Here is a 14,580-nt window from a genome sequence, read left to right on the forward strand (position 1 = left end):
ACAAGAGGTATGGAAGTACAATATCAATAATCATAAATCTGTATCAAATCTTGAATTTAGATCTTGACCTACAGCTGAAGACAGTGGAGATTTTGATATTTGTTTATTTCATTATTATTAACATAAGCACAACATTCTTTTTTTTTTTTTTTTAAGAGAACTAAAATCTGCTCGGTGAAAGTCCCTAATAATCAGGGTCTTCATCTGGCCATATCTACAGTTCAGACCATATTTAAAACACTATTGAAGTTTGATTCAGATACTTCAAAAATATTACGTGGAGACTAAGAAGAGTTGCAGTAGATAAAAACTCAGTTGCCAAGCGGTATAGCTTTAAACCAGAAACTAACCTATTGTTGCCAGCTAGAGTTTTCTTCCAGTAACATAGACTGAGATTTATTCTGTGATAAAGGTACGAAGAAAGTTGTGGTGAACAAAAGGAGGGATCGGGACTCCAGGCACTTTGGTTGCTCAAGTGAACTTCTGATCTTTGTTATAACTTTGGTTAAACCATCTCTGTAGCAAATATGCAATATAATGTAAGCCATCACTGCAAACCAGAATACCAGGGTTTATCATAAAATCCTTTAAACATTGTGCCAGTGTTGCATGAAACTGAACATTAATGAATACATTACATGCCGCACAGGCTCAACATGAAACACGATAACCTGCTGCTCCCCCACCCCTGTATCTCATGTCCCCATCTTCATATCCATGTATTTATTTCTTTTTCTCTACCTCTGTCTTTCAACAGCTAAATGTCAAGACCTCAGAACTGACTGTTGCACCAGTAAGGGCATCATGGAAGCTTGGAAAGAGAGTGTTGGTGCTCAGCAAATGAATTGGCTTTCAGGGTCCCCTGGGACACTTTGCTCCAGGATGCAACTGTCACCTTTGACTTTTTAATCTTTATTTTGGTAAAATATGTGAACATATATATATATATATATATATATATATATATATAAAAATGTATATAAGTATATATATATATACCAGATGGGCTTGCATTTTAAGTGAAAATTTAGTTACAGATATCCTACTTTAGAAAAGCAGAAATTGTTGCAGGTAGATAGACTGTCAAAACTATATCTGAAGCGTTCATCTGAAAATACCAGCTGTGGCAGCAGTTGGATATAACTGCTAAATGAGAATCTGACATATTCTCAAGGTCAAACACCTGACTGAATACCCACATAGATGCTAAGAGTACAGATAAGCTTGTAAAATACAGTTTCAGGTGTATCAGAGAATACGAAGATTTATGTTTTTTTGGCCTAGCATTCAAAAATGCTAGGTTTGAAACTTAAGGTTACCCATTAAATAGCGATTGCCAGACCCTGGATACCTCACTAAGGAAACTGTGATTCTGGCAGTAGTTGTACAAAAAAATGGTGCAACAGCACATATAATCCAGCTCAGGAATATTCTAGACAGTTGCACTTGCTGACCACTGTATCATTCTGTCTCATAAGTGAAAGGCTGATCAGGGAAGACATTTTCTTCATTTATTTTCCTTTCAGTTTGATAATTTGATCCACAAATGCTGTAATCCTACCTAAATTCAGCTTTCTGCCCAGTGCCAATAGATTCCATAGAAAATCAATATTCCAGAAGCTTGTAGCAAATATTTAATAATTACAAAGGACAACGGTTGTTTGCACAACATGGATCTTCATTCTGTTCCAACGAGATAAAATCTTAGTTACTGGGCAAACTGTAGGCAGTGTTGTCTCATAAAGAATGTGTAAGGATGAACAAGGTTTAAGCAAAAGTTTCAATGTGCCTCAAAGCAGGGGAAAAAAACCCTACACCAAAGGATTTTTGGAAATCCACATAAAGCTGATATAGAACCTTAGTTCATATAGTTAGATAGCCTCTAAAAGAAAGAAAGAAAGAAGCAAAAAGAAAAAAAGCAGAGGCACAAAAGATGAATAAAACAACTGAAATCCTTGCTGGCAGTCTCTGAAGAGAAGCCTGAACGGACACGAAGACCATTACCTTGGTATCTCTAACAACAGTCACCCAGGTAGCAGTGGAAATGTGAAACCTTTACTGAAACAAAGCTGATGGCAAAATTCTAAAGACTTTTGGCACAGAAATGCATGCACTGACTTTAATTCTGCTTTTCTGTGAATATGAATTAGATCTTTTGAATTGACTGTCCATTTTCCTACCACTTTCATTCTTTTCTTAAAAAAACAAAAAAAAAAACCAAAAAAACCCCACACAAACAAACAAACAAAAAATCAGAGAATCTGCCTTCTCTTGCAAAATACAATGATCTTTTTCCGTGACAGAAGTTCAAATTTAGTCCCACTGAAGCTATTTGTCTTTATAAAGAAAGAGCAGGATGTGTTTTGTATGGCTATTTTTTATCTTCTAGTATCAACTGCATTTTCTAAACTATCTGTTCCATGTAATTACTTTCTGTAGATCAAGTCTTTCTAATAAGTCTGTTCTCTGAATGTCCTTGCTGTGTGCACAGAACTCCCAATGACATTAATGAATCTCGAGCATGTGATTTGAGAGAAGATTATGTCTCATGTCATCTTGAGTGGTAAGAATTCATAACAGATACCAAGTTGTGCAAGCACTAAGCTACACAGTAACAGCATCACAGAATCACAGAATCATCTAGGTTGGAAAAGACCTTGAAGATCATCCAGTCCAACCATTAACCTAACACTGACAGTTCCCAACTACACCAGATCCCTCAGCAATATGTTGACCTGACTCTTAAACACCCCCAGGGATGGGGACTCCACCACCTCCCTGGGCAGCCCATTCCAACACCTAACAACCCCTTCTGGAAAGAAATGCTTCCTAATATCCAGTCTAAACCTTCCCTGGTGCAACTTGAGGCCATTCCCTCTTGTCCTATCGCTTGTTACTTGGTTAAAGAGACTCATCCCCAGCTCTCTGCAACCTCCTTTCAGGGAGCTGTAGAGGGCGATGAGGTCTCCCCTCAGCCTCCTCTTCTCCAGACTAAACACCCCCAGTTCCCTCAGCCGCTCCCCGTACGACCTGTGCTCCAGACCCTGCACCAGCTTCGTTGCCCTTCTCTGGACACGCTCGAGTCATTCAATGTCCTTTTTGTAGTGAGGGGCCCAAAACTGAACACAGGAATCGAGGGGCGGCCTCACCAGTGCCGAGGACAGGGGTCAGATCCCTTCCCTGTCCCTGCTGGCCACGCTATTGCTGACACAAGCCAGGATGCCACTGGCCTTCTTGGCCCCCTGGGCACACTGCTGGCTCCTGTTCAGCCGGCTGTCAATCAGCACCCCAAGGTCCCTCTCTGACTGGCAGCTCTCCAGCCACTCCTCCCCAAGCCTGTAGCGCTGCTGGGGGTTGTTGTGGCCCAAGGGCAGCCCCCAGCATTTGGCCTTATGGAAACTCCTCCAGTTGGCCTCAGCCCATGGCTCCAGCCTGTCCAGGTCTCTCTGCAGAGCCTCCCTACCCTCGAGCAGATCAACACTCCCACCCAACTTGGGGTCATCAGCAAACTGACTGAGGGTGCACTCGATCCCCTCGTCTAGATCATCAATAAAGATGTTAAACAGGAGTGGCCCCACAACCGAGCCCTGGGGGACACCACTCATGACTGGCCACCAACCGGATTTAACTCCATTCACCACAACTCTTTGGGCCCGGCCATCCAGACAGTTTTTTACCCAGCAAAGCGTGTGCCCATCTAAGCCACGAGAATTCAGTTCTCCAGGAGAATGCTGTGGGAAATGGTGTCAAAGGCCTTACTAAAGTCAAGGTAGACAACATCCACAGCCTTTCCCTCATCCAATAAGCAGGTTGTCCTGTTGTAGAAGGAGATCAGGTTTGTCAAGCAGGACCTGACTTTCATAAACCCATGCTGACTGGGCCTGAGCATCTGGTTGTCCCACATGTGTTGTGTGATGGTACTCAGGATGAGCTGCTCCATCAGCTTCCCGGGCACCGAAGTCAAGCTGACAGGCCTGTAATTTCCCAGATCATCCTTCTGTTTTTAATGACCTTTAAACAAAGCATTCTTCTTATTTGTGCCTCATAATTCAACACTTCCTGTTAAAAAAAGAATTACCCTACATCTCTACTGCTGTGTTTTTATATATATGAGCTGTTACTTTCCTATATTTCCTAGTGGCATCAGTAATTAAACCATGCCAACAATTATTTTGGAAAATACAGCATGTATATTTTCATTTTATCAACACAGAATATCTTCCACCTAAAAATGCCACCTCCAGCTGGTGGCATAAAGATGCGAGTGGTGCATTTGCAGAAGAAAGTCCATCCATGCTGTCACCCATGAACATCAAAATACATTCCAAGGACACAATAGTATTCCCACCCTACTCCTTGACACAGAGGAGTTAGCAAATGTTACTGGCTTCAATTAACATGAAAGAGCCTTTAAAAACAATAAAGTAATTAGACACGTTCATGAGAGATAATTATGTCATGTAAAGATGAGCATTCCCAGAAGTGCTTTTGGCTCTATTAGAAAAGAACATTTCTCCTTTCAAATGAATTTCACAGACATGCAAGGTGTGGGAAAATGGCACCATTCTCATCAGTGTTAAAAGCGTATGATATGAATGAGGTCTCCAGCATAGCACTGACTGCAATAAATTATCAAGTGTGTGTTCTGTTTTCTGAAATGGGCTCAATTTATCATTTTATTGAAAAGGTTCCATTATGCTAATGTCTTATAAAATCACTTTTTGCTGTTGCTGGAAGGTGAAGAAGGGATATCAATTTTTATAGATAGAACTTGAAAGTACGCAGAAGTGAGTTGTCAAGGGTTAATAACCATAACAAAAGAGAAAATATACGTAAGAGCAACCTTCCAAGGACTTTTTAATGACAAATTTTCTTAACCCTACTGGAAGCAGAATAACCAGAATATTTTTCTTAAGGTTAACTCTTTCAAAATAAATTTTGACAGAATTATCAATAGTTAATTGCTGGGCTGAAAAATCTCCCTCTGTTCTCCAATTAACCCTTGAATTGATGCTGGAGACTGTTTAGGAAGCACTATTTCCATGAAGATCAGACTAGAGAATGCCATTATCGTTCTTGTCAACACACTCAGATAGCAGACATGAAGGATAATCAGATAGAAGTGATTACTTGCAAAAAAATGAGCATTCCTTCTCTATATATAACATTATATAATAAGAATGGGTTTTTTTCTTTTGAAGTATTAGATTCATTACCTAGTTCATTACCATGTTATGAATAACTTTTAATGGGAAGCATTGCTGTATGGACATGCCTTCCCTTGCCTCTAAATATACTCATACAGTATAATCCAAGAAGCTACAGCAACTACTCAAGAGGGACAATTTAACTTACACTGATGTGAAACAGCTGCCCACAGGTAAATTGATGAGTCACCATCTCTGGAGATATTTCAAAGATGTGTAGTTGTGGCACTTTGGGTTTAGTGGTGGACCTGGCAGTGTTAGGTTAAAGATCTTTTCCAACTAAATGATTCTGTGATTCTATGATTGCAGTATATTTTAGCAGTTGAAAACAAGTAAGTGGAGCTACAGTACTGTGACCATTATCTTATTGGCTCATTAATAAATACTCTTCTGGGTCTCAGAGCTTCAAACATGAATCACAGTTTGAGAACTTTTCCCATATAACATTTATCAAACAGCTTTAAAACTTCTAAAACTTTGAAGAAATTCTTGTTCAACACAGGAAATATTTAGCAGGACTGATTTAAAATTAAATGTAATCTCACTGTACCGTATAATAATGTTATAATAATATTGTCATACTCTTCACTTAGAGTACACCTGGATTTTCAGGCCTCAGGTGCACATAATGGTTACTTCTGAAAAACATACTGTAACCCTCTGATGACCTAGTTGTGGATGATGTGTAAGAATTTTTCATTAAGCATGTGAGCAATCTGACCACCAAAGGGACAAAGATGTGTGTAGCTGCACACAGAAGGCATCCTAGTGACAGAAGTTGTAGAACTAAACAAAACAAAGCAAAACAAAACAAGCAGAAGGGACTGCAAAAGGGCAGAACATCTTGCAGGTACGGAATACCCATGAAGGGTAGCTGGCAAAGCCAAAACCAACAGAAGCAGTAAGGAGCACTGAGGGGATTCCCTTTCAGGATGGGGGCAAGGAGTAGAAAAATATCAAACAAGAAAAGGAAAGCTGGAGAGGAAGGAAAACAAGCCTGCTTTTGATACAGGTTCTCTTGTCAAAGAGCTCTCAGGCCTGAACAACTTGATTTCTGTGACTACAACACATCAGTACAACTGACATGGCATCAGCTGTGTGATACTGCACACTCACAGCAAATTTGGGATAAAAGCTCTAACAGTTAAAATCTTATGGTTTTGTGTATGTAATGAATGCATAGCGATAATTATTAACAACATGCAGGAACTAACAGCACTGAGAGAGTTGTTAATGCAGGATTTTTGTAAAGTTTTGTTTTAAAGTTTAGAACAGAATTGTACATACAGTAAATTTACACGGTGTGTAACAAATGCACCCATGCTTCCCAGAATGTATTTGCCAAAACCATGATTTGTATATTGTTGCTGAGTTAGTACTTTATTCTGCTTTTCTAAAAAAAGTACATTAGCACCTTCCTTTTTCTGGATGTAGATTGATCCTCAAATTGATATTGCATTTTATATTTATAAGTTTGTAAAATAATGCATTACAAAAAATCTGATTCAAATGTAGACTAAATCACAATATGCCGCATAATGCATTTTCATTTACATTAAAAGTGATTTAATCCTAATAAAAAAATAAACTGTCAGTGCACAAACCCAAAAATACCATAGTAACCTAAATATAATAGTTACTTGAATGTGTCTACTGAAACAATACCTTGGTTGCATATTAAGTAATTTATTACTTTTTCTTGTGCTGCAGTGTGAATCTTATTCAAATGGATGTCTGTCAAAAAGAACTACCATAAGAACCATGTAACTACCATTAAATGGTGTATTAATATTTTAAGAAATTTAAGAAAGGTCAGTGTAAGTGCTCTGATCATTTGTTTTTAGAACAAAATGTTGTTAACTCTGAGAAACAGGACCTTTTTACTAAATGTAAATTGCACAGAATACCCATTTCCCCTCCTCAAACTAATGATTTACAATACCATGGACCTAAAGTACATTTAATTAATTAATTTATGTTTTAATTAATCCACAAATGATTTGTACAGATGCCAAGGGAAAAAAGTCTTTGTACCGATTAATTTCCAATGTAAAAATGCAGCTAAATGACAGGTGAGAAATTTTAAGAATCTTTTTCCTCTTTTCTAAGGAAATAGTCAATTTTTAGATATTTGTTTTTGTGACACAGCAAAGCAAAATCAGGTCATGGGAAAATAAATTAATCGTGGTCTTAGTTTTGTTTGGTGCAGTTGCTGAACACTTACAGAGCTTTATTTCTCAGAGTATCAGTAAAGATGTTCTTGAAGCACTGGAGCCTACTTTGGACAGATCAGTGCTCACATTTTGACGGCATTCTCAAAAAGGGGTAAGAAAAAGCTACAGTTGTACTAACCTTGGTACTGGGTAGGGGTACTCAGCCTATCACCACATTAAAATGGGGAGGTAGAGATGTACACTATACCATTGCCTGATCTGGAACTAACTTGACATAAGTTTTATGAAACTGTCAAGTAATTTTAAAATACTTCAGCAGCTTAGACTACTTATTTACTTCAAACAAACCTGACACAAAGAATAATAATAAAATGTATTATCAATTACAGAGCACAGGAATTTTAACACACAATCAACAGAATATTATTCAAAAAGTATTTGTACACTGTCAGCAATATCCCCAGTTAAATTGATTTTTTTTTTCTTAATTCATCAGAGCTTCTCTTGTAAGCAGAGTACTGACTACCCAAGCCCTAAATTGTGACTTTCCTTTCTAAAAGTTTTTTGCTATGTCTTTCATGTATCAGACTCTTACATAGACTGGAAATCAACTCATCACTTTATGCTTTGAAGCACTTGATAATACTGAGGTTTTGATAATGACAGTTTTACCTGCCCTAAATCATAGTTGTGTTATTTGTAAGGACAGGAGGTTTTAACATGTATTAACTTGTAAAGCATAAAAAACCAAACAAACAAACAAACAAACAAAACCCAAACCAAACCAAACCAAACCAAAAAAAACAACCCACAACCAAAAAACCCCAAACCTAGGTAGAAAAGAATTATTTCCTCTTTTTGCTAGAAATTATAGCTTGGTACACCTAAGTCAACATATACCAGTACCTTATTTACTCTTCTGTGTAAAGAGGAACGTGGCAAGCTAAGGAGACAGAAGCAATTTGCTTGCAAGCATTTTTGAAAGGCTAGCTGAAGAACACCAGGGTATCCCAGGGAACTGACAAGATGAGTGCTATTTAAAAGTTGTAAAGAAATAGACCTAAGTAATGATGACCACATCTAGTCGATTCAGACAAAATAATAAATCATCTAATAATGGATTAAACTGGGAAATAGATATGTAACAACATTATTATCAGCTTATGGAAAACAGTTGCTGTCAAACTAACTTGGGTTTGGGTTTTTTTGGATTACAAATTTGCTTGATATGGGTAGCTGATAAATACATTTTGAGAGGGAAGCAATGTGATTCTGTAATCTGACCTCCTGCCTAGCACAGTCCATACTACATCTAGGCTGAAGTCCAATCATTGTTGCTGGACATATGTTTCAGAAAAATGTCCTATATTTATTTTCAAATGGCCAAATACTGAGAATTCTTATAAGCCAGGATAACTTGCGTCAGTGGTTGATTTCCTGGCAAGTTAAAGTCTATGTGTGGTATTCATATTTGCTGGGTTTCAGTTTCTCGACAATGAAAGCTTAAATCCCAAAACAGACTTTAAGATCTAAGACTCCCTCGTTATCAAATTTCCACTCCCATGGATGCCACAAGATTATAGGTACATATATAAGGCAATCATAACCTGCACTTTTGTAGGGTTCTTGTGACTCTTTTGAACATACTAATAGTTTTTTCAGCAGCTTTCTTGAAGTTTAGATATCAAAATGGTGTGTTACATTTCAGTTTTAGTTATGCAGGTGTCAAAAGGAGAAGAAAAACATACACTACACTCTTGTTTTCTGTTTATAGTTCCAAAGATTGTATTAGTTTTCTTGGGCCTGGCATCACGATGCATTCTCATGTTCAGCTGATAAGCCATATGAACCCTTATGTTTTTCAGATACACTGTTTCTCAGGTGGAAATTCCTTCACTCTCTACATGTATGTATTGATATGCAACTGTTATGGAACATAGTGAATATGCTTACATCTTGTTTATCAAAACACTTTGTCCCAGATGTAAATTAGGTGGGGTTGAGGTAGGATGAAGTCCTGTGCTGAGATTTTTACACACACAAGGTGTTAGCAGACAGAAAAAGGCAAATTTTTGCCTCTGTCTGCAAAGACAGGAAACGGAATTCTTTGATGCAGAATTTATTTAGATCCATTTTCACATTTTTTTCAGTCTCTTAATGACTTTCAAACTTCTGAATTTCTCATGAACAAACATTAATTGTACATTAAAAACACAATGTAAGTAAGTTGGTTTTCCAGATCAGTCAAGAGTTTGCTTTCGTTACTCACCACTAAAGTGGGGGTGAGGTGGGAGGAGGATGTCCTGTTACGCTGTTCTGCACGGAGCAAATAATGCCCCTTAGTGGAGACAGGATGCCAGGCTATAAGGGGTTTGGTCTGATCAAGTGAAGCAGTCAATACTTAAGTATATTACTTATATAATAACCGTACAGTATACGAGGAGTTGTGTCTGTCCTAGATTGTCTTGTAAAGTTCTACAGATTGACCTCCAAGCATTCAAGTCAGTATTTCAAAAATATTGCTGTTGATATCAAATGCTTCAAAAATTTCCGGGAGAAGCTTTTGTGATGCAAAATTTGCCACAAGCCTTTTTCCTCAGAAGTCGAAGGAGGGCAAATAAAACAAAAGCAGGGCAGGGACATAGGGTTAGTATCCTGTGGTAACAAACACAAATGACTTAGGCTTCAGAAAGAGATGAAATCTCTTAGTGTTCACTGCCACAATCACAGAATAGAATGTAGCACGTTAGACTAAACAATAATCAATTAACGAATCCTCTGCCTCTAATTTCTAAGTTCAAATTTGTCCTCTACTCATTGTGATCTCTCACACACAGAAAAAAAAAAGATTATACTTGGTTCAACTGTATAGGCTTCTACTGTAGACTGATCACAACAACCATCCACCTTCTAAAACAATAGTGTAATTCCAAGTGGCAGTGGTGGCACATGCAGCTTTCAGCCACTCATTCCCACTACTATTACTCATTGCAGCTGTGCCAAAGAAAATCCTTGCTAAACAGTAAAATCTGTTGGAAAATCGATCTCTGGATTAATCTTTTTACCCTATTTTTTCTTGCTGGATTATTTTTAATCCAGACTCAGTGAATTTTGTGACTATTAAAAAAAATGTTATGAATTAACCCACCCCAAACCCTAATGCCAAAAACATCAAAATCCCCCATACTGAACAAAAGTGGTAGGGATGAACAGACACAAGGACAAGTTTTCATAGTGATAGTCAAAACAAGCCAAGAAGATAACAGGCCTTCAAAAAGTGCATGTTACTAACATCCTTCCTGGCAGAACTGTCCAGTCATTAGAGTGCCTCTTCTTTTTTTTTTATGATTAAAAAAAAAAATCTGTTTAACTTAATAACAGATAAAACTAGTCCATGTATATTCTCAATACATTTTTTTTTTCTTGTCTATCATTCTGCCACAAAAATATTTGCTGCAATAGAAGACAGCTATCAGTTTGTACTTGGCTTCACAGAATTTGTAGTCTGTGGAGAAACACATGACAAATTTTAAAAGGCCATACACATGCATAAACCATTCTGTAAAGTCAAGCACAACTATCATATCATGTACAGGAGGGAAACAAATACATGAGTAGCATTAAAAAGCTCACACCATTGCTTTGCTTTTGACAGTATGCCCAGCCTGAAACCCTGTCCCTAGTTTACCAGATTTAAATTGGCATGCACCCCTCTTATCCCATTATTCATTCCGATTGGGAGATGTGGATCATTAAGCTGGGTACTAATTTGTTCCTAAACTGCACTCATTCATCATTGGTTGGCAGTGAGAGGTTGATCAAGTCAGTTGTGGAACATTTCTGTGACCCCACGAATTGTATATTTTCTGCATGAGCTACTTAAGAAATTCTCTAGAAGTTATTTTAACAGTTTTAATAGCCATTTTAAGTGTGATGATTTCTGTGGTCAGGTCACAGAGGTATCTCTGTCATATTCAGAAATTTTCTACTCAGGATCTATATGTTTGGTATCATCTTCTGTATTGTGTATAAAGGGTATTTGTGGACTGTTTCTACAAAGACATATCTGATGGACTATTACCACAAATCATGACAGAATCTGGTATTGCACGGAATTATGTCTCTTCACTGGGGACAAACATAGTTGTCAGTAAGGGTTAGCTAGATTGTGTGTGAGTTGGGGGATTGCTCTGAGATTCATGTAATAGCTAAAAGATGCCCGTATTTTCTTCTGACTTGAGCTTCTTTCTATGAACAATTTTAAATATTATAGCCTAATCCATGTGCAGTAACATAACTTGTGTCCCAGATAATTTTTCATGATGAAGAGAGGATATTCTCAGTAACAATTTGGTGGATGAAGAACTACTAAAGTCTATAGTATGAATCACCATCGTGTTTTGTGCCAGCTATGTTTTTATAAATGTCTATTGTATACAAATATTTTTCACAAAATGTATGGGTATGAAAACATTACAACAGACTGAGAATTAAACATATTTTCAATGCATAAACTACTCAACATTCTAGTTAAGGAAACTTCTGTAATGGAAAATTTACAGACACTATTTTTTGCCTTCTCATAGACCTCTGGGGTTTTTGCCAGCTTATAATAATTTGTAAAAATATTAGCATAATACAAGTTAGAGAGAGGAACAACACAAGAAATTACCCCATTTATCCACAAATCAAATTATTTTACTAGAAGACACATAAAATGCTTATCAACTCTTAATATAGTTGTATTTTTTGTTTAATAACTAAAAGAAAACATATGTTGGGGTTTTTTTTCCCATGGTATAGAACCCTAAGAAAGAAACAGACAAATGTTCAGGTCTGTGTATTAAAATGTACCAAATCAGTGAATTACCTGATTTTTCAGAGGGGAGAGAAATGCTGGCTTTTGTAGGATCCAGAATAACAGCCAACCCTGTAGAGAGTGATGGTAGGATGCTGGTACTGAGATCTATGCGAGTTAGACTTTCAGGTTCTCTGTCCAAGGCTTTTAGAATACCTCCAGCACCGTTATCTTCTGTCTCATCCTTGTTCTGACTGTTCTTCTGTGGACTCTGAACAATATGAACGATACTCTGCTGGGCCAGGTCACAGTTCTGCAACACAAAACCAAAATTCCAATAAATAATTAATTGTGACATAAGGGACAAAATCCCTCCATCTCATCTCCTATTTGTAACTTGTTAAATGCCAAGCCATTTTCTGTAGAATTTCAGTCTGAGGTAATGGAGTTTAAAGCAAAGTGACAAGTGTAAATTGCTGGAATTAGGACTACTTGCATTGGCAAAAGGGTCACAACACTTACAAATTCTAAACATTTAACAGGGAAATGGTGGATCAGAGCCAACAGTTCTAAATAAGTCTGGTTTATTGGCACAAAGGAAAAAATCTAGAGGGAGCACTACTAAATCAAGTGCTAAGAATATTCAATACTTAATATGCATTTGCACAGATAATGCTGATACACACTCTTCATGTAGCAATTTAGGATGAAATCTGACAATCACAGAGTTCATGACCAAGCTACTCCAACGTATCTTTGTAAACAGAAACAGGGAAAATGATGCTACTGATGAAGATTGATACTTACTTCTTGTCCCTAATGTAATTTTTAATCTAAATCTGGCTTTAGATGTAGACTCGGTATGAGTTTCCTATTCTTTCCAAAGATGAAATTTAACTGTTGACTTCAGCACTAGAGAAAGTTCGTGGAAGATCTCATGACTGCTATAGTCTTTGCTGGTGAAACAAAAGGATTGCTACCCCAAGAGGTCTCACATATATGTAAGTACATCCCCTGTCTCAATTCTTATCAGGGGTGATTCTTAAGCAGTCTTTCCAGATCTTGTGCCTTAGAAAAAAGCAGGCTGAATAAGGATCCTATGCAAGGTTTATCAATCAGGATAGAATTCACATTTTGTTCAGCATTTTCCTAATACAGAATAGAAAAATAAAGTATTGCCTTAGAACTAGAATTACAGAGATTTTAGATGACCTATCATTAATGAAGGGCTTTCAAGAAAGACTTCTATTGATCTTTCCACAGCACACCTTGCAATAAAAATTGTTCTTTTTTGGGTGATAACTCCTGGAGATCCACACCTAGGTCTCCAGTGTCATGAACGCACAAACATCAACCTACACACAAAGTCTGAGTTCCTTTCAAGAAAATAATTTTCTAACTCTTCGCAAAATCATTAGGTTGGCCATGTCTGACCTGAAATGTCAAGACAGACTTCTGATTATATTTGGAAAGAACAGAAAGAGAATCCAGAAGCATTTGTCTCAGTACACAATATTTAACATTTTTTTGTTTGTATTTGCAATATTATGTACACCTTTAATTGCAAAGGATTCCTTCACAGATATTTTAGTGCTGTTTATATCTTTGTTATTATCTCATTCGCTGTCTTCTAACACTTTTTCTCCTCTGGTCTCATTTCTGTTTAGTGGTTTTCTTTCATTCTCTTGCATTATTTCTCAGTACTTCCTCCTCCACTCTTTCTTTCTTATACAGCGCAGTTCCAATAGACAAAATCTGTTTGATGGTAGTTGGCTTTTTTTTTTTTTTAATTGAATTTTTAATTACACACTCCCTCTTTAGTGAAGTAGTAATCAGCCAGTGGAGATTTGTCAGAGCAAGGACAACGCAGTCTTAATATTCAAACCAAGCAGTTCTTAGATTTCAACTTTAAAACATTATGTTGACATTAAAGGTCTCTTTTTTTTTTTTTTTGTACAACTTGTTTCCCATAACATTTTAACAAGATCCATTTAAATAGCCTAATAATTTCATCCATTAACACAAAATCCAAAACATGGCTGTCACTCTAAAATTTCTCCAACTAAGAATACTGCATAGCATTAAAGAAATTAATAACCTAAGTGAAAATAATAATAATGAAATTAATAACCTAGGCAAATGAGGAGCTCAGAAGTGATTTGCTCAGTTACAGCTAGAATTACAAAGGGAAATATGTATATATATGTAAAAGCTCACAACCTTGGAAACCCCTAATGAACTGTCAGTCAGTCCAGGCATGTTTTAATGAGCATCTCTTCTGGAAGTTTTGCTTCCTCAAGCAGCCCCTGTCCTGCCTTTTATTTTTTCTCACCATCTAGTATCCTTCTCAATTTGTTTCTTTTTAAAGGTTGCATCAGTTTCCTGGTTCAGTTCACAGTTT

The 14,580-nt window shown here is 37.1% G+C and overlaps 1 protein-coding gene across 1 annotated transcript in view; it reads right to left on the minus strand.

The window, feature by feature from the left end:
- Positions 1 to 14,580, minus strand: part of PRKN (parkin RBR E3 ubiquitin protein ligase) — a 746,949-nt gene that overhangs the window by 514,043 nt on the left and 218,326 nt on the right. Inside the window, exon 4 of the mRNA XM_026844563.1 lies at positions 12,252 to 12,492. Within this exon, the coding sequence (XP_026700364.1) occupies positions 12,252 to 12,492 (241 nt within the window). The remainder of the gene's footprint in view (positions 1 to 12,251; positions 12,493 to 14,580) is intronic.

Source organism: Athene cunicularia (genome assembly GCF_003259725.1).
Source record: "Athene cunicularia isolate RWA chromosome 3 unlocalized genomic scaffold, athCun1 chr3_part1, whole genome shotgun sequence".
NCBI classification, from domain to species: Eukaryota; Metazoa; Chordata; class Aves; order Strigiformes; family Strigidae; genus Athene; species Athene cunicularia.